Genomic DNA, 25,058 nt, shown 5'->3' with positions numbered 1-25,058 from the left:
CGTGCGATTTCTTTCAATAGTCTTTCAATTTTTTTCTCAGACACACATTTGTTAATTTTTTAATATTTTTACTTGTTGTTTATGTTCATCATGTACAATACTATTTCGATATATTTTATCTAATTTATTTTGTAACTCATTATCAATCATACTGTAATTTTTTCACTATAATTGTATAAATAACTTTTATTTACTATAATATAAAAATTGAATGTAATTGCCATGAATTTTTTTTATCACCATTCAACATATATTAGAGTTCAAAAGATACAAGATCTATGTCAACATTTTATTATTATGTTTATTATTTGTTCTTTGCGTCATTTTGATAAAGTGATGTATTATCATTTTTATTAGTGCATAAAAAAGATATTCATTAGAATTTAAAAAATTAAAGTAAACAAACATTTAAAATATATTTTAATTTGAATATTTGTTTTCCTTTTATATTTTCTTAAAAATATTTTTAAATTTTATCAACTAGGTTTCATTAATGTTTGTAGTTTACAAATTTAATAAATATTTTGGTTCTCATCAAATTTTATTTGGTATTCTAATCTAAAATGTAAACAATTATAATTTATTTCAAAGTATTTGATAGAAACAACCATCCTCCTAATATTGAATATTTGATAATATTATGTTTCCTTTACCGTAATTTTTTATTATTTTATAAAAATTAATTAAAATTAATATTAAAATAGTGAGAAACGGGTATGGGTATGAGATTATACCCGGTGGGGATGGGGATGAGACAAAAGTTTAATACCCGTTGGGTTTGGGTATGGTGATGTGGATGAATTTTTTCTACGGGGATGGGTATGGGATAGCGAAACTCGTCCCCGCCCTGCCCCGTTGCCATCCCTACTCCCGTGTAACAAATGACATGATCATCGTCAAATACAAACAGATAGGTTGAGCTAACAAATAAACATATAGACAATTCAAATATATATGAGTACACCCATCAAAGGAACTCTATCCTTTGATTCCGTACCACATGGTCACCACCATATTATCCATGTTCTACATCTCTAGATGATAACCTCAAGATACTCTTTCCTGCCTACAAGCCACAACTTGTAGAACACGTGTGGGAAACTTGTTACGGACCACACTCCGTAACGCCAAGTGAAGTTTCCAATATGAACCATAGTTCATATTCGTCCCAAGACTACCAAACTTGCACACTCACACCGGCAACACTCGCCAATCTGAGCCACAACTCAAGGAATGCTCGTGTTCATCCACCATCCCGAGCCACAACTCAAAGGAGGTAATTTCGAGCCACAACTCAAGGAATGCCACAACAAAGTCCCTTCTTAAGGTGTCCCAAAGTTTCGTAGACCACGTACTTTCAAAGAACAAGCCACAAGTCGTGTAAAACTCTAAGTCTCATTATGCAACTGCAACTTTAATTATTTTTTGTATTTTTTTTCCAAATAAATGTTACCATATTTTTAAAAATTAGTTAAACAAAATTGAGTATTAAAAGTATGTAAAATTAAACTATTTAAGGAAATGATTGATAGAAACGTGATAAAGAAAAATATTACTCATATCATATATTACTTAAATTTAAAAAAATAATCCATACTCCACTGTATATACTAAATTATATAAAAAATATTTATTAATATTTCAAATACATGTATTATTTCTTTAATCTTATTGGTAATATTTGTTATTTTTGTTATTGTGGAGCCTAATTTCTTTATACTAAAATTATACAAAATTTATTTTGATATCATTTAATCAGGTTAGATAAACATGATTTTTTATTGTGTATATTAATTATGAATAGTTAGAACTAATTTCTTATAAATTTTTCATAGGTTATCTCCGGCTTTTTACAATTTCAGACAATACTTTATAAACATAATTAAAATATTTAAAAACAATACGAACATAGGTAGTTGGATTTTTCAACGAAATATTATGTTTTAAAACATGATTTGTAATAAAAAAAAAAACTATATTTTAAAATACAATTTTTTCCAACTTATTGAAGTCTTATACTTAAACATGGGTTCAACTAAAAATAAGCGGTTTTTGGAGTGCTATTTCATTTTTTTTTTCAAAAGAAACCTTATTTAAAACATGATTTCAAAATTATATTTTTAAATGTAATAACATCTCGATTAAAATCCGTATGTAGGACCTGATTTACTCGTATTTTATATAATTTTTATAAGTTGTCAATTTTTAAGTTTTTTTTTTTATTAATCTTAAAAGGTAAAAAGGCCACTTTTATCTTGATTAATAGAAAACATGCTGAGATTTGGTAAATTATATTAACTTAAATATTAAATATATATTTTGTTTAAAACTATTTAAAATCTACACCTAAAGTATGGGTAGAAAATTATATTAATATATAACATGTACGAATATTTTGTAAACATAAATATACTCTCATACTACAGTATCCTGTCGTGTCCTTAAGTTATGGATAATATAGTGAATTTACTTTTTTTCCTTGAACAAGATATCCTTAATAACTTAATCTATTCTTTTTCTTTGCTTTATATATATTGTGTTTTCTTTGGCTGTAGTTAGGTCGATTCATAATTAAAATATGTTTTTCTTTCCAACTTGAAATTCTGAGTATTAAAGAAGACACAACTTTTAAAAAACATTGCCGATAAATGAAAAAGATTTCAAATTATAAAAATTCAGCATGATTTTCAAATCAGGGTTTAAGCATAATCGACCTCAGGAACTAAAAATTTCAACTTTTTATACCAAACAGGGGTTGCAGATAAACCGGATGATCCAAACCCAAAAACTATCTCTAGACCATCATTGTTGCCAGCAACGTTAACATTTATATATTTAAAATTAGATGACCAAAGAACCTTTTTTTTTGTATATTTTTTAGTAGAACCAAAACCCGAAATAGAAACAGTAAAATGCACCAAAATCGTATTTATCCATTGGAATTTTGATGAGGGAAAAAATTTGAACGCCACGTACTGCGTGCAGCTGTCGCAAAGGCATAACTTAAGGTCTTCTCCATGCTCATTTGAAGTAGTTGGGGTTAGTGTTTGTTTCACCCTTAGCTTCGTTGTTGCCTCCTCAAACATGGAGAAGAAAGAGGAGATAACGCTTCCATTGCCATCCGAGACCCATTTCAAGAACCTTCCTAATGTTTCCTCCACCGCAATGCCTGCTGGGTCCCACAAAGGACACTGTTCTCCGGGTGATGACTCCGACAGCTTCTATGATAAACTCGTTGAGTTGTTGGAGTCTTCTGGACTCACTCTCATGTGAGTGGTTTACTCTTTATGTAAAACCAAAACTTCACTCACTCAACCACATTCTATCTGCCTCTTGTTTTTATATATCCTTAACGTGCTTCCCATTTTGCGTTTTGTTTCTCTGATGGGGTGGTGAAACCCTCAAATCATATTCATTTTTAGCTGTTGTTTGGTTAGGTGCATTGCATGCAAAGAAAGTTCACTTCTTTTTTAGTGGGTGCTTCCTGTTTGGCCAGTTTGAGCTCTCAACTTTTCATGATTGTTCTCATGAACAGAAACAGACACCACCTCTGTAATTTAAAATTATTATCTGTTTTTGTCTCAATCTGGGTCTGTAAAATGTTAGTTGTTGTTTTTCTTACAGTTGTTCTTTCTCTCATTTTTTTAGTTCAACATGAAATTTTGTAATTTAATGGGGGAGGGTGATGTGAAATATGAAAGGTTTGAACAATAACGCTCTTCTCCAATTCTACTTGGCAGTTTCAATGTTCGAGAAACACCGCTGGACTTGTACCTCTTTTACTTGGAGGTGACAAGAAGAGGAGGATATCACCAGGTATATATATATATATACATTGCATTGCCCTGTGGAAGTGTGGTCCAAATTGACATCATCAGGATATTTAGTTGTTTTCGTATGTTGTTTTGTCAGTATTGGAGCTTCTCTGTGCATGTCAGTAATGACAGTATATCTTTGCATGAATTTGTCTCTAATGTAATACCATGTCATTAATGTCATGGATATTGTCTTAAATGTTTTGAGGTTGGTCGAGAAAAGAAGTGGGGTGAAGTTGTGATTGCCCTGAAATTGGAAGGGAATAGTGTGAAGCTATGTGCTCAAGTTGAAAGGCTTTACTCACATCTTCTCTACCAGTTTGAGCAATTGTACTTCTACAGGCGTCCTGAAAAGCTAGCTTTCCGATCTGCCACCAACAAAGGTTACCCCAATAGCCCTATTGTTGTTTGTCATTTAAGTTGATGTAAGACAAATTCAATCTGCCACTTCACCATAAGTTTGATATATGGAATGTTCTTGGCAGTTTCTACACAAGACATTTCAGAAACTTTTTTTTTTTATTTGATGTTTTTGCTACACTTTGGTTTTTGGCTTACTGATTAACCTTAAAGGATCTTTAGAAGAAGGTCCTATTAGGAAGAAGAGGATTTCAACTGCGAGTGTGCCTCATATGGTGGATAGTAACGATGGTGAGAAGGCCACTGAAGTGTCCAAGCAATACTCTTGCCACATGACAGGTTTGTTGGTTGGGTAAAATCTTTCTAGGTAACAACACATTGGTCTCTTGTGACTTCGGAGATGCTTATGCTATGATTTTTGTTCCAACTTAGCAGGGACTGGGTATGTGGAGCAGCCTGTGGTTTTACCAACACCTCCGAAAGAAAAGAAGAAACGGCGAGGTGCCCCGGTGGGAAGAAAAACTGCGTATCAGATATTCCTCAAGCACGAATGTGCTCGGTTGAAAACTTGCAATCAGGTCTTAGATGGAAAAATCCTGAGTATGGCTATTCATTCATGGAGGACCATGTCTGAAATTGAGAAACAGGTATGTAAAAGTTGGCACAGCAGAAAAATAGTACAGTACAGAGAATCTAAATTTGCTTAGTATCTATCTATTCTTGAATGAAAAATTCCATTTCTGATTACAACTTTTCATGCAGCCATATGTGGAGGAAAGCAAGAAGAACAAAGAAGAAATTAAGGAAGCAATGGTTAGACGCAGTACACAGCAGAGCAGCCAAGAGAGCAGGGAAGAGAAGTGGTCTAGTATTTGTGGTGATTACCATGTAACTTTGCAACCTGAAGCAGGTGTAGCTCTTAAAGTGACTGAAAAAGCACCAATGGATCCTTCATTTCAGATGGATTGGGATGGTAATTGTCCACTTGATTTTGCAACTAGGGAATCTGAGTAACTCCACTAGTGTAGTAGTAGATGGGTTTTTTCTGCTCTGAGACCATGTCTATGGATTCAGCAGTTCTCTCTTTAGAGTGACTCGGTCCTTGCTGCAATGTATATATATATATATATATATATATATATATATATATATATATATCCATGGTTTTGAAACAGCTTAAATGGGCCTGTAATAGTTGCGTAAAATAGCATCTTCTCTTGACACTAGAAAACTATGTAGATATATGTAGCAAAGTCTTTTATGGTTATGTTGGTGTAACTCCTAATTGCAATGAAGCTTTAATTCCTCTATGTTTCGGATTCTGATTTAACAAATCTCTTTCTCATTCAAATTTCACATTGTATTTATAGGCTTATAAAGTATTCAGATTGTTTGAAATAATCGGAAAGGTTTAATTAACTTCAAAAACAGTTAGAAAATTAAGTTGTCGAACAAGCAACAGGACAAATTAGTTCTGAGTTTGAATGACTGAGTGGGAATTATGAGCGGATAAAGAGAACTAAAAAGAAAAAAGAAGTGGGGTGTATGTTAGTAAAAGAGGGTGTATTTAGTATTAACTTTCTATATTTGGCAAAAAGGGCCTGTAAGGCCGAGTAAAGTCTGATATAAAGAAGAGAAGGGATTGTTAAGTCAAGTTTAAGAAAAATAATTTATTTTTTAATAAAATGTTTCTTTTCAATTAAACTGTTTTCTTTTTCACTTTTGTAATTACGACAGACAAGCCTACAAATATATAAAAGACATACAAAAGTTCTAGTAAAAATTAAAAAAAAATAAAATTAACAGATTGTGGATGAACTTTAGGTGTCATGAACTTATTTAGAAAAATATTAGTATCGATATAGCGAAAAGAGATATTCAAATATTATGAATTTATTTTAAATTATTATATTAAGGCATAAATTAATGATAAAAAAAATAAATTTGGTATTTGTATGTCTCTGACAAAATTCTGATAATAAGAACAAGAAAAATCATATTGATTCTAATAACAAGTCTTGCTTCAATAATTTAGTTCAAGACTTTTTTGTATTTCGTATTGGCTTGATATTGAATTTGTAAATACAGGTAATGAAATAAAAATTCAAGTTCTTATGATATCGATATGACGATTTTATTTTTTGTTAAAAAAAAACGGTATATATCATAACAATTTTATCTGTAAAACTATCCTAATTCCTAACGATTTCATCCTATTTTTAAAAAAAACATAAATCAATCCATATTTATAATTTTCATTTCAAATCAATTTCAAATAAAAAAAGCCCTAATTCAACAAGTAAAATTAGTATTTCTACCAGAGTTTCAAAATTTTGCAACATTATTTTCCTACAAGTTGTTGAGAACCCTGTGTAAATCACTAAGCTTGAAAACAAATAATAGAAATGCAATCACAGAATCATATTAATAAATAAGAGGAACTGATACATTGAATCAAAATATAACTAAGCTCTCTGAGGACACGTGAATGTGACTAAGCACGTGTACTAGGTCAACATAAAAATCTCATCATAAACATTCATAGTGCTGTAGTTTTTGTGACCTAGTAGTGTTCTTCGTAGTTGTTACCCTATATCTATCTTGTGATCTACCTTCTAGAACAAAATTAATGTGGGTCTGCCACATGTGAAAAACGACCTCAGTTTGCAACTACCTTAAGAAGTGCATTAATGGATAATCCATAAATATCGAATTCAATAATTAACTAAAAATAAAATATTTTTTTTTAAAAAGTTAATATAATATGTTTCACAAATACTGAAAAAAAAAATTACATCAACTATTGATAATACTTTCATCATAATCCTCTTCTCACATGGCTAACTTTTCCATTCATTATCTTATGGGCCATCGTGTTCATTTATAAAAATCTATAAAAATTCAAAATTACTTTTATGTATCTAACAAACAAACACCACCCTTTTCACTTATAAAGTAAGGTAATTAAGAATCTTGAGATACTTTCATCATCCTCTTTTATTATCAATTTGGATTACTTATGAACTAAGTATGCGTTTGGTTTACAATTTGAAAATTAATTTAAACTAACTTCATTATACAATTGATTTTAGTCAAAAGTGTGTCTGATAGTAGATAGATTTACGTTTTAAAAGTGTTTTGACGGAAAAGTGATTTTGAAATAACAAATGTTGTTAAAGAATATCAAATGAGATTTCACTTCAGCACAGTGACAAAACATTGTTTTTTTTTTTTTTTTCTGGATAGAGAACAAGTCGTAACTTTGACGTAAGTACAATTTGATTATATATAGAATGAAACACACACTTTAACATAGATTTGAAAGCACGTTTATTGTTTGAGACGTGGTTCTACTACATGTGTTAAACATCTATGAAAACATTCTAGAAACACTTGACTTTCATAAACGCAGATTTAACATATATCTTAGCGTATAAACAAAACAAGCTCTACAAATCAACAGCAGACACAAAATTTGGCCAAATATATTGATATCTTTTTTTATTATTATTATAATAACTAAAATGAGTTCTTTTGTTCTAAAAATGAATTGACACTGTTGTAGAAAAGTCACACGCCTACCATTTTTGACAAATGCTTCTCATCACTTCATATATCTTTATGAACTAACTAAATTATGCAAACACATGTATGGTTTTTTACATCATTCCATCTCACATCATTAGTCATACATGGACATGTGTTTTTGGCAACCTCACATCACTTCACTTCACACAGAATATGGTATTAGTTGAAGGTGAAGAATGAGTATGAAAATGATCATAAAGAAGTGAGAAAGTTATATAATTTTTTAGAATGAGAGAAAAAGAAAAAAAGAAGGATTATGAAAAAGCCAAATGTAATTTTTTTTTTACATTTTTTCTCTTTTCTTTTTCAGTTTCTACTCTCTTTTTTTAAACGTTTAAATATATTTTTTTCTCAAAATATTATAAAAATTATGTTTTGTTGTTAAATAAAATTACATATTATTTTGTCTTTATATTTATGAAAAGTGTGATTGGTTGGAGTGTTTTATTTATAATAGAGTTGTGAAAATGCGTAACCTCAATCCAATCCGGCTCACTTTTTAGTGAGCCAAAAAAATTTGAATTCGGTTCGGCCCACCATGGGTTGGTGAGTTAAACGGGTTGATTCACGAGTTTACTTAATTAAAAAAAATACAATTATTTTTATTTTTTTCAGTCAAAACTAAATTATAATTCTAATTAAAATCTAAATAAATTTTAATGCAATCCAAATACAAACCAAAATAAAAAAAGTACAAAGTATTTATGTGTTAGCTAAAAAAACAACCTAACTTGATTCAAATGTAAAATCTAACTTAATAAAAACTCTTGTGTGACCCTTTTATCTACGGGTTGGCTCACCAACCCGGGTGAGCCGGATTCTAGATAAACCGGATCAAAAATCAACCTGTATTAAAATTTATAAAAAAGTTTCAACCTAACCTTGTGACTCGCGAGTTCCAACCCATTTTTACAGCTCTACTCTATAACATATGAAGTTTCATAATTAACACATATCATCATTGAGTAGAGATTATGCTTTACATTATATACACAAATAATATAGTATATAATTTAGCTTTAAGATGAAACACAATTTTTAAAAATAATTTAATGATACAAAATATGTTTAACTCAAATATATATATATATATATATATATATATATATATATATATATATATATATATATATATATATATATATCACTGTCAAATACGAATTTATATATGAGAATTTTCAAGCAATTAATTCATTATCTAAACAATAATTATGCAACTACTTATTTTGTTTTCAAAGAATTCACGGAAAAAAATTAATTGAGACAGTTCTTCAACTCCTTATTGTGTTTCAAAAAAAGAAAATGACACCTTTGTTCAGACAATTCTATGCAGTGTGTTATTATTATTATTATTTTCTTGTTTTATATATTAAGGAGCGAAAACAACCAGAACATTTTTGTCAACTCTCACTTTTAATTAGAAAGGTAACAAAACCATATCTACCACATTTATTGGCCAGTTTAAATTACAAAATAAATTTAATTGAGAAAACTTATCAACGCTCAATTTAAAATGGTCACTTTATTTAGTTGAGCAAGCTTGATACCATGCTCTATAAATGTTATCATATTCATTTCTCTTTCATAAATAAAAGGACAATTAGATAGGACAGTTTGTCAACTCTCCTAAAAATGGCCAATTGACAAAATTTATATTTTTTTTATTGGATATGAAATAAAATAAACAATAAATAATTAGGAAGGATAAAATTATAAAAAAAAAAAGTTAAAAGATATACTGTTTGAACCAATAGACTTAAATAAGTTTTTGATCCAATTTTAGTTAAAGAATCTTAAATTATTCATCCATATTTTATTTTTCTCAATTAAATTTCAAATTTTTAAAAATTGATCTAATTTTGTCATTTTTGTTAGCACATATTGTCCCACCACCTTTAAAAAAATATCACATGTCGGTTCGTATTTTATTTATTTATTTATTTTTATTTAAATTTAAATTTTTAATTTTTAATTTTGTAAAAAAAATTACGTATCAAGTCAGTATCGTATCACGTAACAGACGATGGTGTAATGTGACAACAAGAATGTTACATATCAATATCAAAGTCAAGTATCATTGTCTTAATTTTAATTTCTTCCATGTATTTCTTTTAATTATTTAGATGGTTCCCACTTTAATTTCACCGTATCAACTTGGTCCCCGCTTTTAAAAAACTTTCAATTGCGTCTCAACTTTTGTACAAGTGCCTCAATTAGGTTTCTTTCAGGAAAAAATTACTAACGACATATCACGTCTCAATATGTAGCTTTTTAAATTTTTAATATTTTTTTTAATTTAATTTTTTTTTTTTGCAATAAGTTTTTGTTGTCACATGTCTGGTGTGACACATGACACTGTTGGAGCTACATGGCAAGACAATGTCAGGTGTCAATGTCACAACCAAATATCATATTCTTGATTTCAATTCAATCATTATATATGTATCTTTGGTTCAATTTAGTCCTTACTTATGTCTTTTTTATTCAATTTTGTCCCACATTTTTTTTAACATACAACAATATTATCTCTCTCCAATTCCAATTTTGAGACCAAATTTATTATTTGTATAAATATTATACTGATATTTTTTTATTAAAAATGACTTCTTAACGTATTACATTATTTTATATTACTAACCCATGTTTTGTTAATCATTTTTTTTGTAAAACTATTTATACTTAATTAGTTTTAGTTTTATAAAAAAAATGGATTAAAAAAACATTTTAATTATTAAAAAAAGGGGGCAAAATTGAATTATAAATACATATGTAGGAACTAAATTGAATTAAAGAGACATATATAAGAATTAAATTAAAATCAAACAATTATGCATGATAGTAATACTAACACGTGACATTACCCTGCCATGTGGTATTATTAGTGTCACGTGTCACACCAAGGACCAGACATATGGCAACAAAATATTTTGCAAGAAAAAATTAACAATTTAAAAATATTTAAAAAAAAAATATTGACTTGTGTCATTCGTTAAAGTTGTTAATATTTTATTTTATTTTTTTCTGAAAGAACATAATTTAGGCATTTTTTCAAAGGTTGGGACCGAGTTGATACTCTTTCAAAGATGTGAACATAATTTACACACTTCCACCAAAGTGGGGACCATTCAAGTAATTAAGTTTATACTTAAATAAGTTTTTCATTCCACTTTTGTTAGAAAATCTCAAATTATTCTCCCAACTTTTATTTTTCGCAATTAAATTTCAATTTTCAAAAAATTGATCTAATTTTATCATTTTCGTTACATACTATATTAACAACGCTAAAGATATGTCACATGTCATTTCGTAATTTTTTTAATTTTTTAATTTTTTACTTTGATTTTTTTTTAATTTTGTAAAAAAAGTTTTCATGTAAAGTCAGTGTGTTAGTCATGTGATAGTGACGGTGTGTTGTGGTAACAATAGTGTCACATATCAGTGTTAGTGTCAAGTATCATTGTCTTATTTTCAATCTCTTCTCTATATTTGTTATTTTGGTTCAATCCAATTTCATTTTTTTAAATTGAGCAATTTGATCCCTTTCTAAATTGAGATCAACTTTAATTTTTATATAAATACTATTTGAATTTTTTTTTTCTTAAAATTTACATTTTTCTTAAAATTTTTAGAATTATTTTTAAACTAACTCTATTAAAACAAATTTTAACAAAAATAAGTTAATTTAAAATTATATTTTACATTGAATTCTTTTTATTTTAAATTTATTTGTATTGATATTTTATAACATCATACTTTAATGTTGTTTTTTATTTTAACTTTTTTACAAAATGTATAAAAAAATAAAAATAAAATAAAAAAATTTAACAAAATATAATAAAAGAATGGTGTGTTTAGATGAGGCAATTCAAGAGAGTAATTCATTTATTTTGAGAATTTGAAATTCTTTGTAATGAAATGTTTTGTTTGGATAGAGAAATTAAAAATCATTTAAAATGCATGCATTTTTTTTGAAGTATTTCAATTAGCTAAATTAGAAGAAATTCAAATACCCTCAAAATAGGTGGAATTTGAAATTCTTCTCACTCAATCTAACACGTTGGGATGAGCCAGAAGACCCGGGTGGGCCCAACGACCCAGACAGATCGGATTGGCCCGACGACACAAATGAGTCAAGCGGGCCCGACGACCCATACGGGCCGAGCGGACCTGACAATCCAGATGTGTCGAACGAGCCCGACGAGCCAGATGTACCGAGTTGACTCGATGCTACAAACAGGTCATTTGGGCTAGACAAATCGAACATACCGAGCTGGCTGGACGACACAAACACGTCTGGTGTGTCCGACAACCTAAACGGGCCGGTCGAACCCAATGACCCATCATGGAGGTCAGTCGGGCTTGGTGACATAGACATACCCGACCGGCCTCGACGATTTAGATGGGCCCGACTACCCCGACGAGCCCGACGACCTCGACGACCTAGCAGGGTCGAGTTGGGCCAAGTCGACGAACTTGACGAGCATGATCGATCCATATGGGCTGTCAAGTTGGTCTGACCTTTTTGGATCGTTGGGCCGACCTAGTCCGTTTAGGTTTCCTTGTCGGCCATGTACGTTTGGGTCGTCGGGTCGAATCAGCTCAGTTGGGTAGTCAGATCAGCCTTACCTATCGGGGTCGTCGAGCCCATTTCCAAATTTATCATGAACTCAAAACATAATTAAGCCTAAAATAAATATTGTTAAAATAAAATTTTATCTCACAAGAAATTCAAATTTTTATCCAAACAAAAAATTGAAATGTAAGGTATTTTAATTTCTTTATTCAAACAAATTATTTGGAAAAATGAAGGGATTTTAATTGCAAGCAATTCAAATAGAGTGCATTTCAATTTCTAAATATTGTTGAAATGTTTCATCCAAATACAATGTTAACATCATGCTAATGAAAATGTCAAATTAAATCAATTTTAAACAAACTGAAATTAAATTGAGAAAAATAAAAATTAAGCATCATTCTAAAATTCTCTAATAAAAGTGGGGACCAAAATCCTATTTAATTCAACAATGAAGGAAATAAGTAGAATAAATTATCTTTATTTATTTGAATAAGTACAAATAAATAAATATATTATATGAAAAAAAATCTATATTGTTTAAAAGAAGAAGAAGCAATCTTCACTCTTTTATTTTTTCCAACGAAATATAATTTACCTACAACTTCTTTATAAGCTGAGGGGAAGGGAAGTGTTTTCAGGCAACTAGAAAATGTAAAAGCTGGTATTCGATTTTATCTATTTACCTGTTTTCATCCAAACAAGCATAAAATTAATATCTTAAAATTTACTATCACGTATGCATAATTTAATTACTAAAATTTCAAGCAAAGATTTTTAACTTTCAGATTTCTCCTTTCTATTAATGTAAAACCTGAAATTTTCTTTAAAAATAATTTTTTTATAATAAAAAAGTATAAACAAATTATAATAACTTATTTTTTACTACCTCATAATATCTTTTTTTCTCAAATCATTCTCTAAAATTTTCACAGTAGTTGAAAGATCAATAGTCTAAACAAATTTGTAATCAAAGTAAGAATTTATTTCCTTATTCATAACTCAACTCCTTTTTCTTTTTCTTTTTCTTTTTCTTTTTTTTAATGATTACGATTAAAGGGATGAATTCACGATGTAGGTATTTGAACTAATGAGATATTATAATCATGTTGACACTTTGTGGTGTTCTAAATTTATATGCTAACAGGCGTATTACTTTCATGTAATAGAAGTTTATTAAGTAACATTTATTCAATTGAATATAATTTTATATGTGTGAATTGTATGAGTGTTAAAATGATGTGTATGTTAAATATATATATATATATATATATATATATATATATATATATATATATATATATATATATATATATATATATATTCGACGAATATGTCATTCGTGTTACAATCACGAATACATAACTTTATATTTGTTTTGTTTAATTAGTCAGATGGTATCTACTTTTATTTACATATATCAGTTTGATACCTGGTTTTAAAAAATTGTCAATCGAGTCTAAATTTTTGAAAAAATGTCTCAATTAAGTTTTTTACAGCAAAATTTTAGTAACACGGTTAACTTTATTCATAACTTTTACAACTAAATTTTAATATAAATATCAATACTTAATTTTGTAAGTCATTTTAAATATTAATGTTGTTAATAATTTTTTTTTTCTGAAAGAGACTTAATTGAGAAATATTTTCAAAAATTGAGACTCAATTGATACATTTTTAAAAATAGGTATCAAATTGGCACATCCAAACGAGTGTGGGTACCATTCGACTAATTAAACCTATTTTTTTCATTGATCCAAAAATGTTTCGAGCCAATAACATTAAGTTTTTTTGATGGTTTGTAATTTCACGTGTTTACTTTGTTTTCTTATTTTATTTGAGGATGAACAAATATTTTAAGAGTTATTAATTATAAGATAATTATTTTTAATAGATATATTGGAATTGTGGTCATATTTAGTTCCCATATTTCTTATTAATGAACAATCCTTCGTTTCAAATTAATTTTCAAGGACCAAGTATTTCCAGAAACAAAGGTCTTAATTTCTTTCAAAATTTAATTTAAATAAAACATTTCATTTATCACATCATTCTCTTAAGCACATTGTGATAGACGTTGCAACAAGATTATTAATAACTAAACACATAGGCAAAAGTCATCTTCTAAACCTAAAAACGTCATTGATGAACCTAATTATATGAAATGAAATAAAATACAAATTTGTAACATAATTATTTCAGAAACCTCTAAAGATGGGCCTTTAAATTGTCCATAATTGGTCCATTCAAGTTGCATCTCATTGCATCTTAAACAAATTTATTACTTAAGCCATGTGACAATTAATTACATCGTGGAGATGTATCTCAATATAATCGACCCATTTCCTTTAATCCTTAACTATTAAGACGTCTAAAATCTAAACAATTTTTTTTAGGTAAAAGTGTTGTTTTTGTTTTTCTTTCAAAACGAGACTAATTACTTTATATCACAAAGAAAAGAGGGAATGAAATAAGAAGTTTGTAAAAAAAAAAACATGTAATCACAAGAGAATAACTATTTGCGCTCTACATTTCTTTTTTAAATGATGATTTTTTTTCCAGAAAAAAAAATTAAATTCATACAGCGTTTTTTAAAATTTCAAATAAATATATTTTTTATTTTTTATTTTGTATTGTTTTGTCAAATTTATTAACTATATCACGCATTTATTATTAAAATGAAAAAAAAGAGAAACTAATATATAAAAACAAAATAAGCAACATAAAAACCATTATAACTATATGTTAGAACATTTTACTACATGTTTAAAGATTTACATAAAACCAAATTAAAAAAAATCCTATAAATGAATTATCTAAGACTGAAATTGATTAACTCTCTTTCCGCTACTAGAAAATTCATAAATAACAACAAATTTTAAAAATCTTATGATGTAACGACATATAATTTTCGAGTAAACTTGTTATAAAAATATTAAATATATAAATATTGTAAAAAAATTATATATATAAAGATAAAAAACAAAAAAAACATTAATAAATTACATTATATATATATATATACCTCAAAACTATTATACGTACAAAATATTCAAAATATCAATCGAATGCCATTTATTAAGAAAATTTAATATATTCATCTTAAATTTAATATTGTATAAAATATCAATTGCGTGTCATACATTAAGAAAATTTAATATATTTATCTTGAAATTGGATATGTATATAATGAAATGTGACCTATAAAATATTTGTTAAGACAAAGAGGAAAGTTTTTATTTGTAAGTCTTGTTTTTAATAGTTTTGATCATAATAAATAAATATAAGATGATTTTATTATTCTAATATGTGTATTTAATATGAAACATGTACATACATAAATAAAATATTATATTTTATACAAACAAAACAGTATATTTACAATAAAGTCAAACATTCTAGTACGAAACGCAATATTAGACGGATTAGCAATAAATGTTTGTTAGAGAAGATGAAATTTAAATTTAAAACTTTCATTGAATTAAGGAAATTTTTCTAGGCATATATGTATTTGTCATTTTTTTTTTCTACAACGGGATAAAAAACTATAAAGAAAAAAACTACAAAGAATGAACTTTTACCACAACCAATAATAGAAAATGAGAGATATGAAAAAAAAAAACTTATATCATGGTGAATTTTAAGTTTAATTTAGCTTTATAAAATTGACTAATAAAATAAAATTTTCACTCACTTATATATTGTAAATTCATATTATTTGTAGTTGATATACAATATTCAGCACACATTCCTCACGCCACGCCATATATATATATATATATATATATATATATATATATATATATATATCAAATATAAGACTAAATATAAATGAAAATCTGATAGTGACTCGATAACGAGTAACACAATATATCCAACAAACAATAAAAACTATTGTTTAAGAAATAGACTTTAAAATTAACTCAACCTTATAAAATTGACTTGTAAAAAATTATAAATTTAAAATCACTTATATGTTTTAAATTTAGGATATCAAATAAAAAAAATACCAAGAAAGGGGAAGTGAAGGAAAAATTCATTTCATAACCCATATAAGATTTCTTTGTTACAATTACAAGTTTAACCAACATACATGTAAAACCAATAATTAATGATAATTTAGGGCGTGATTTAATTTCATAATAAAAAAAATGTGATAATAAAAAACTTGAAAATAAGATAAAGGATTTTATATAAATTCAAATTATTACGGGCATAAAAAAAAGTCTTATTTATATGTTTATGACCGTCTCATATCATGGCAAATTTGAATTAAAAGTATCATAGTAAGTAATCATTGAATTTTACTTTTACAATTAATGAAGGAAAAATAAAGAAAAATATAAATTTTGTATATGAATAATTGACAATAAAAAAATCTCGAGTTAACCTTCTCGTATCACCGTTGATATATTTAATAATATTTGAACTTCTTACTAGTATAAGCATGAAAGTTTCTAAAATTCCACTAAAATGCATTACATTAATAGATAATTTCATTGGTCGGAGAAATTTGTCATGTATAATCAATTTACCATTGTAGTGTAGGATGATATATTTAAGTTTTAGTGTAAATTTACTATATCTATAAAATATTTTAATTTAACACGGTTTACGCTAATGGAAATAAGCGTAACGATCTAGTTCTTTTGCTAGTATCTTAAGTCTTTTTGTAATGTATGCAAAAGTGTGAGATAAAAGCTTAATCTATTATTTATGATTAAATAATTAACATCTAATTAATACACTTCTATATTAACCAAATTAAGGTAAAATTGTTGTGAGGCCCCCTTCGGACAGTGATTTCTCAACTCCACAGCAACAAACCTCTATCGCACAGTTCAATTTTTCTTTCAATCAAAGTCTATTTTTTCCTTTCAAGAAGATTATCAATAATTAAATCTCCGGAGACAGTGTAATTAAGAATGCTACTTTTGAGTATATTTAAAACCATGTTGGGTTACATTTCAACATTTTAAAAAATATTTTTCATAATTCAGGCAATTTAAATAAACATAAGTAATAAAAACAATAACAATAGTTAGAATAAATTAAAAAAACTTATGACAAGCATAAAAATAATAGCTTCGATATTTACATTTAAAAAACATTAACGAATAAAATAAAGACGTTGTTAAGACACATCCATCTTCCAATGAGATCCGTCCAAATTCACAATTGCAATGTCTGTGTCAGGTCTGTAGCCTAATAAGATGACATCAGAAAGTGTGTAATGACATTGAAGAATACGTTTAATAGAATATATTAAAGAAAATAAACATGATTATTATGATTGTTTTGTGGATAAGCAAGGGATGGATTGGTTAGCAAGGCAAAGAGTTGCGTTAGATTAATATAAAGCTTGTGTTTGTGGGGTGGCCAAGCCCAATAATTGGACATTCGTGTGTTTTATTCGCTCTCAGAATGCTCAGAACCATAATTAATTAATTAATTAATTAATTAATTAGTCTCTAGAAACAGTCTTCTTCACCACAACACAACACTTATTATATAATAATATTCAAGATAAGACAGAGCGAAACGCGTTAGTTGCACCAAATCCCAAATTAAACCTCTGCCTAACAATTCTCTACTACACTACTTTGGTTAGTGCTTTTCGTAATTGAATTCTCGTAGGATAAACATTTTTCTATGCAGAGATGATTCATCTTCTTTTTATTTAGTGCTGTGAAGAAAAATTAGTGACTAAAATTGTGAAATATTGTGATGAGTCGGCGCTTGCTTTGCCTGTTCAAGGTCAACCATTCATGCATCATAACAGGTGAAAAGATATAAGAAACAAGAAAGTGCAGAACATGGTTTGAGGTTATTTAATGCAAGAAAAACATGTTGGGGAGCATAGCAGCATCATTAATGAATGTTGTTTGTCTCATGCGGTCACCTGCTATAACTAATCTTTTGTATTATATATAAATATATATATATATATATACACTAATGCTTGTGCAAGAGCTGAACTTTTCCAGCAAATTATTATAATATGGTCCGAAACGAGGAAGTAAAACGCAAATTGGGTTCTTCACGGAACATGGTTAATGGGATTATTGGTTAATTGGAGAAGTCAAATTGAATATTGATTATAAACTAAGAAGAGGAGCTGCATAAAAGTCTCATCACATCATATAAGTCATATCTCCTCACATGGATTGATGACAAGATTTTAAAGTGGAAATCCTAGTAAGTAACCCCACATGAAAATACAAGATTCGGAGCAAATCTATATAAGAAAGGTAAAAAAAAAAAAAAAAAAGGTTGTTCTTAAGGAGTAAAGATGGTTTCTGGTTTTCTGATAACTTCGAATATACAAATGAATATAATAATAAGATTTTTCTTGGTTTTTCAGTATTTGACGATGTGTTTGATACTACGAGGACATGAGATTAGTAACCAACCATGCGGTGAAAAAATATCCGTTGAAAGGAGAGGTCTCTCTCGGTCTCACTATCACATAGGTTTTGAACTGTACATGGTAATGAAACAATGAAATTAATACTGTATTGTTTGTTTGTTGGGTGAATGCGAAAAATCATTGTACTGGACCAATTGCGATGTTGTTTAATATATCAGGAAGGAGTTAAGACAGCAAGGCGTGTCTCTGTGAGGGAGACAGAGCTCTCTGGCTTGCCATTTGGATACGAGGCTGATGAGATTTTGGAGAGATTTTGTTTCCAATTTTCCATTGTGGCCACAGCTATTTTATTGTGAGGTTTGTTGTTGGTGATAAATATTTAACATGGTGGCGAAAATGAAGTGCTTGGTTTACCAATAATGCAGGGCAGTGTACAGTAGAATATTATTATTCTTCATCAGAGGCAATGTGGATGAAACCTGGCCACACCGTCTGAGGGAGGGAGTGAGTCCAAAAATCATACATTGAAAAACAAATAAATAAATACAAAATAGAGGGCCAGGTGATAGAAAGTGCTATGAAAACAACCACATGTCTTCCTTTTTCTGTATCTTTGGCTTCCATTTGGGTGCATCACCCCCTAATCATTGCCAACAATAAAAACAAACAACTTTGGCCCCATTTCAGGAACCAATCAACACACTCCAACTTTTTTTACATACTTTGAAGATGTTACGGAATGAGTTTTACCTGCGAGATGAGGCAGACTTAAGTAACAGTAGGTATAGGTAATGTTGCGCCAAACCAAAGTTAGACACATAGGTTAACCTAATCATGTTTCAATTTTTTTCTTTTTTGTCCCCTCTTCTCTCTTTCTCTCTCTCTTCTTAGGTTCTATCTTTGTAAGCAAGTTAAGATGATTGAGGGAACATGGGAGATCTTATCCGTAAGAGGCACAGAAAATAATAGTGTGATTAATTACAAATAGTTTTGTGCCTCCCGTGACTTGCAATTTTTTTAAGTTTCTTCAACCCAAATAAAAATTATAAATTGAAAAGGGATCAAAATTGGGGAATTAGTTAGAACTGGGGGAGAATACGATAAAATTAATTAGGCAAGTTGTCCACTAGCCCATCTTGTCCAATCAAATAAACCTCAACTTTCCCCATGTGAGGTCTCTATCCCTCCCTATTTTATTATTATCATATTCAAACCACATCGTTGCTGTTGGTTAATCTTTCATTTCGCTTTATTAGTCAAACTAAACTCATACTTAAACTTCCCACTCCCTTATCTATCTTATTACCCCAAGATTATTTATACACTTTTTTTTTATTTCCATATATTTAAAAACTCTTTCTCTTCCTTTGTTTAAGAATTAAGCCTTATATACTTCTTTTTCACAACGAGCGCACAACTTTACCATCAAATCTAAAAATAACATTTGTATAAACAACTTAAATCACGGTATGAACTCATTATTTAACACTTAAAAAAATTATATTCATTTATTTTTTCAGATTAAAATAAAAATGTATCACAGTTTATAAAATGACAGAATTTTATTAATTCCATTTTGTATTTTGTAATATTGTAGATTGCTACTATTATTAAATAAAAACAGCAGAAAAACGATGGGAAAGGAAAGAGTAGGGGCAATAAATGTGAGTAACTAAAGGACGCGTGGTTCCCCGTGACTTCAACTCCTTTTATACTCTTTCTTCTCTTCTAATTTCCTCCCCTCACTTGCTTCCAACACCATCAACTTCTTTCACAGTTCATTGTTCATTCGAATTCTTCGTCTCTCTTCACCTCAACCGACAAATCATTCAATTGCAATTATCTATGGAGTCGTTGGAGCCCAACGTAGATTCAAGTAATTCAGAAACGTTGCGAGAATCTAATCAAAAGAAGCGCAGGAAAATCGGAGACCACGCCGCTGATCACAATTCCGCCAACGCTATCCCTTGGAGATCCGAGGCGGAGCAACGGATCTACTCCCGCCGCCTCGTCGAGGCTCTCCGCCGAACTCCATCATCGGTGGCCAAGCCTAGGGCCGCTGGCCAAGTCCGCGAGACCGCCGACCGAGTTCTCGCCGCCTCCGCCAGAGGCCGAACGCGGTGGAGCCGCGCGATTCTCGGCCGGTGGAGGAAGCTCCGCACGCAGCACAAGAAGGCGAAGAGGACGTCGTCCACCGGATTGAAGAGAACGAGGATCAACGGCGGGGAGAGGAGGAACCGGTTACCGGCTGTGCAGAAGAAAGCGCGCGTTCTCAGCCGGTTGGTTCCCGGTTGCCGGAAGGTCTCGTTCCCGAACCTTCTGGAAGAAGCCACGGACTATATCTCCGCCTTGGAGATGCAAGTGCGAACCATGACGGCTCTAGCAGAATTACTCTCCGGCGGCGCTCCGGCTGGTCTCGACGGTGGCGCGTTGAGTTGACCGCGCGCGTTGGTTACAACAGCCTAGGCTATATTGCGCCAGGTGTTTCTTATTTTTTTTTGTTTTATTTTTTTAATTATATCGTTTTTATTGGTTTCCAGATTCATGTATTTTATCGTGTACACTGTACATGCCATTTGCTTATTCCTCCTTCTTTCGAGTTCCACTATCATCTCCACCTTCCATTTTTTTTATTTCTTTTATTCTTTCATATTTAATTGAATGTCAACATGCTACCTACTTTTATTCTTTTCTTAACCACTTCCTTCATAAATGAACAACTCGTTAATGCAATATTTATCTGGAAAAATAAATAAAATATCACTTCAAATTATTGCTTTGAAATAACATCTTCCGAAGTCATATTATTGTTCTTCCTTCACAAATTTCTATAGAATTTTTTTAATTCATCCTGAATGCTTCTAAAGAGTGGTTGTGAAATTTAAAGTCTATCATAGGAAGATCTCGAGCTTTGTAGTTTTGTTTATTTTTACAGTTTTTGATGTCTAGTTAAATCTAACTAAAAAAAGGAAAGGAAAATATGCACAGTGCTCTTGATTTTTTAAGGTCGTAAAAATCTATCCGCCTACTATTTAAGGTTCATTACTGTCAACACCGAATTACAAAAATGAAAGGAATTTAAGGTTTACAGATAATTGCAATTACATTCCGTGTAACAATAGGAACTTTCATTTATGCTTGAAAAGTGAAAAATGAAAAATGAAAAGCTCATGACAAAGGGAAGCAATACAAATTGATCCAATGTGATTAGGCCGAACTTCACATTCGGCTTTATGGGTAAGCAAAATAGCTTTAGGTAATCTTCATTTATTTTGGGAGTTTTTCCTTTTCTGTGGATGAATTTTGGACATGTTTGATCGAGATATCAACTTTTTAACAAAAAAAAATTAAAAAATATTTTTAATAAACAAATTTATAAAAATTTCTCAGATGATTTTTATAAATTATTTTTTTCATAATTTAAAATTAATTTAATTTTTTCTTTTATTTATGAAGAAACAACTCTATCTTATACCCTGTTAATTAGTTTTCTTACTGATTTCAGCTCTTTATTTTCTCTTTAAAATAAAATGTTGTAAAAATAAGTGGCCAATTCAAATTTAGATACAGTAAAATCCAAAAGTTTGGGATTCCCAATTTCTTTTTGGGAAGGAGATTTTCTTCGGTTTAAAATTAGTATACAAGATGCTTCACTTTAAATTACTGTAACATTAGTGTTAAACTAAAAATTACCTAAAAACGTGTATAATAAAAATTCATTACATTGTGGACTGCATTCGAGATAAATCATGCACAACTTATCCCTTTAAGTATGGCTAATTATGTCGGACCAAGCTCGATGAAATCAAATTTAGGTTAATTTTTTTTTATCCTTGATTTTGTTAGGTGTTAAATTGATTTTTCAGTTTTGTTTTTCTGTTTCGATTTAGTTCTATTTTTGTAAAAGTTTTTTAATTTAATTTTTGTTGTTAGTTTTTATAAAAAGTGTTAAAGTCAATGTCATGTGTCAATCTGTAATTTTTTTGAATTTTTTTAAGTTTTTCTTTTAATTTTTTTTTTCATGTGTTACTCCACACTCAACACATGTGTCACACGGATAGAGAGTCTCAATCTAGTTCTTATATTTATTTTTAGTTTTAATTTAGTTTTAATTTTATAAAAGTAGAGCAATATTGTCCCATATTAAATTTACACTCAATTTAATTTTTGTATAAATCTTATGTTAAATCTTTTGAATGTGATTGTTAAATCTAGCGTGAAACACACGGAACACAAATCATGCAACAAAAAAATACATGAACAAATTAAAAGTAATAAGTTGAATAGTATAATTCTCAAATTTAAGAATTAACTCTATTAGTTCACCTATGTGAGTTGTCCTAAATATTTCGTATAGATTTTAAAGTTTGTTTTAAAATATTTTTATAAATATTTAATAAACAAATTCAATTTTAGGAAGAATATTAACATAAAATTTATACAAAAGCAAATTGAATCTCAATTTAAAAGGGGATAATATTGCTTCTTTTTTAGAAAAATTTCACTAAATTAAAATTAATAAATAAATGTAGGGACCAAATTAAGACTCTCTCCACCAACCTTGTAGTAACATATGTAAAAAAATAAAAATAAAAATAAAATCACAAATTGACACGTGACATTCACTTTAACATCGCTTGTGAAAACTAATGGCAAAGACCAAATTGAATCATTTTTACAAAAACTAGGATCAAATTGAGACAAAAAATTGGAGGATCAACTTGACATTTCTTGACCAAAAAAGAGACAAAGAATAATTTAACATAAAATTTAAAATAAAACCACATATAGCGTGGTGGGTGATATTGAATCGGCACCACAAGTTATTGGAGGACATCTTGACTATCGTGTTGGTACCTGAAATCTAAGTAAAACCTTTGTTGACACTTGGCTGATCGAATGAGTCGTGTTTAGGATTGACTTTCCAATGATTATATAACCACGAGCAGGATCTGGATGGCATTCAGCCGAGCCTCACACTAATTATAATGATCACTAGTGTTAAGTAAACAATGTGAAACAAGGTTAATTATAATTGGGCTTTTACTAATCCACCAAGGGTAAAAAACCCATCCTTATAAAGAGAGGGAGAACTAAGGGTAAAAGGTTAGCCTTTTAGATAGTCTAATGATACTTTGATCTCTCAATTTAATTCTTTAATGACTTAATGGTTGGAGTTTCTTTACCCCCACCTATAGACTTAGAATTGAAAGTCCAATGACGAGAGTTGTGAACCGAAAGCCTAATGACGAGTGTTGAGAACCAAGAACTAGATAGTGATCGAGAAAAGATTGTTAGGTACATTAGAAGTCTGCACTAGGGATGACAGTAGATTGAGTCAAGCATGGATAGTACCTACCTGGTTTACATGTCGAATACTCATTCAAAAAATACTTGCAAGTGCATGTGAATTACAAAAAAAAAATGAATAAAATTTTAATTTTAATTTAATTTAATCTAATAAATTATATATTAAATTTTAATTTTAATTTAATTTATCTTAATAAAATATAAATTAAATTTTAATTTTAATTTTTTACAAATAATAAATATCAACAAATATGAATAATATAACAAATATGAATAATATAATATCACATCTGATTCATTTATAAATTAGTATTAAAATATTCATAAATAATAAATACACATGGTTACCTTGATTTTATTGATAACATCAAAAAATACAAATATTTTTGTAACCTAGGTAGGAACAAGAATGATCATGAAAATTTCTAAACTCTATAAGAACATCTATAACTATTAACTCATTCGGTCAGTAAATAATTTGTGTTCACTTTTTTTTCTACTAGAAAAATAATACTTTCCATATATTAACATATATACCATGATCTTTTTTTTTGTTTGACCGGGTGAGAGGGCAAAAGTAAAGGTGTAAGAAAAATATATCTGTACTTTAATATTACCAACTAACAACTCAAAATCTATGACAAATAAAAAAAAGCTACAACTCCAACAAATAAGTTCAATAATTTGAAAATAATATTTTTAATAATAAAAAAGAATAAATAAATGTAATAATATTTATAATATCACGTTAATCTACAATTTAGCTATACTTCTACTTAAAAGTATGAAAATTAACAAATAAATATAATTCACAAAAAACTAAAATTATAGGCAAACTTACTTATATATTTTTTATATTCCGTCAAATAAAAATTTATATATATATATATATATATATATTATAAACTGTCAAAATTTATATATAATTTTTAAATTGCGTGTAGAAAATAAATGAAAAATATAACAGAAAAAAATATATAATAAAACATAAAACACACAAAGTGATGTACTTTGCGGTCTGTCTAAATTATAAAAATAATCT

At 28.9% G+C, this 25,058-nt stretch overlaps 2 protein-coding genes across 7 annotated transcripts; both read left to right on the top strand.

Moving 5' to 3' along the window:
* The first annotated feature begins 2,969 nt into the window (after positions 1–2,969).
* Positions 2,970–5,453, top strand: LOC114192525 (high mobility group B protein 10-like). Of its 6 annotated transcripts, none has more exons than XM_085675868.1 (6): positions 2,970–3,269; positions 3,741–3,816; positions 4,024–4,198; positions 4,401–4,514; positions 4,608–4,822; positions 4,938–5,453. In XM_085675868.1, the coding sequence occupies exons 1-6, from the start codon at positions 3,085–3,087 to the stop codon at positions 5,187–5,189; spliced, it is 1,017 nt and encodes a 338-aa protein (XP_085531994.1). In that variant the 5' UTR covers positions 2,970–3,084; the 3' UTR covers positions 5,190–5,453. The 6 variants fall into 6 exon arrangements, with proteins under 6 accessions (XP_085531994.1, XP_085531992.1, XP_027938072.2 ...); XM_085675866.1 differs by having other exon boundaries at positions 2,971–3,269; positions 4,389–4,514; XM_028082271.2 differs by having other exon boundaries at positions 2,972–3,269; positions 4,611–4,822.
* Positions 5,454–20,439: 14,986 nt separating this feature from the next.
* Positions 20,440–21,311, top strand: LOC114190367 (transcription factor bHLH149-like). Its single transcript, XM_028079217.2, has one exon. It carries the CDS (start codon positions 20,552–20,554, stop codon positions 21,143–21,145), a length of 594 nt encoding a protein of 197 aa, XP_027935018.2. The 5' UTR covers positions 20,440–20,551; the 3' UTR covers positions 21,146–21,311.
* The last annotated feature ends 3,747 nt before the right edge of the window (positions 21,312–25,058 follow it).

Source organism: Vigna unguiculata, chromosome 7 (assembly GCF_037176805.1).
Source record: "Vigna unguiculata cultivar grain cowpea cultivar isolate G323 ecotype 2 chromosome 7, ASM3717680v1, whole genome shotgun sequence".
Taxonomy (NCBI): Eukaryota; Viridiplantae; Streptophyta; class Magnoliopsida; order Fabales; family Fabaceae; genus Vigna; species Vigna unguiculata.
The sequence above is the reverse complement of the archived record's forward strand: the minus strand, read 5'-3'. Positions and strand labels throughout refer to the sequence as shown.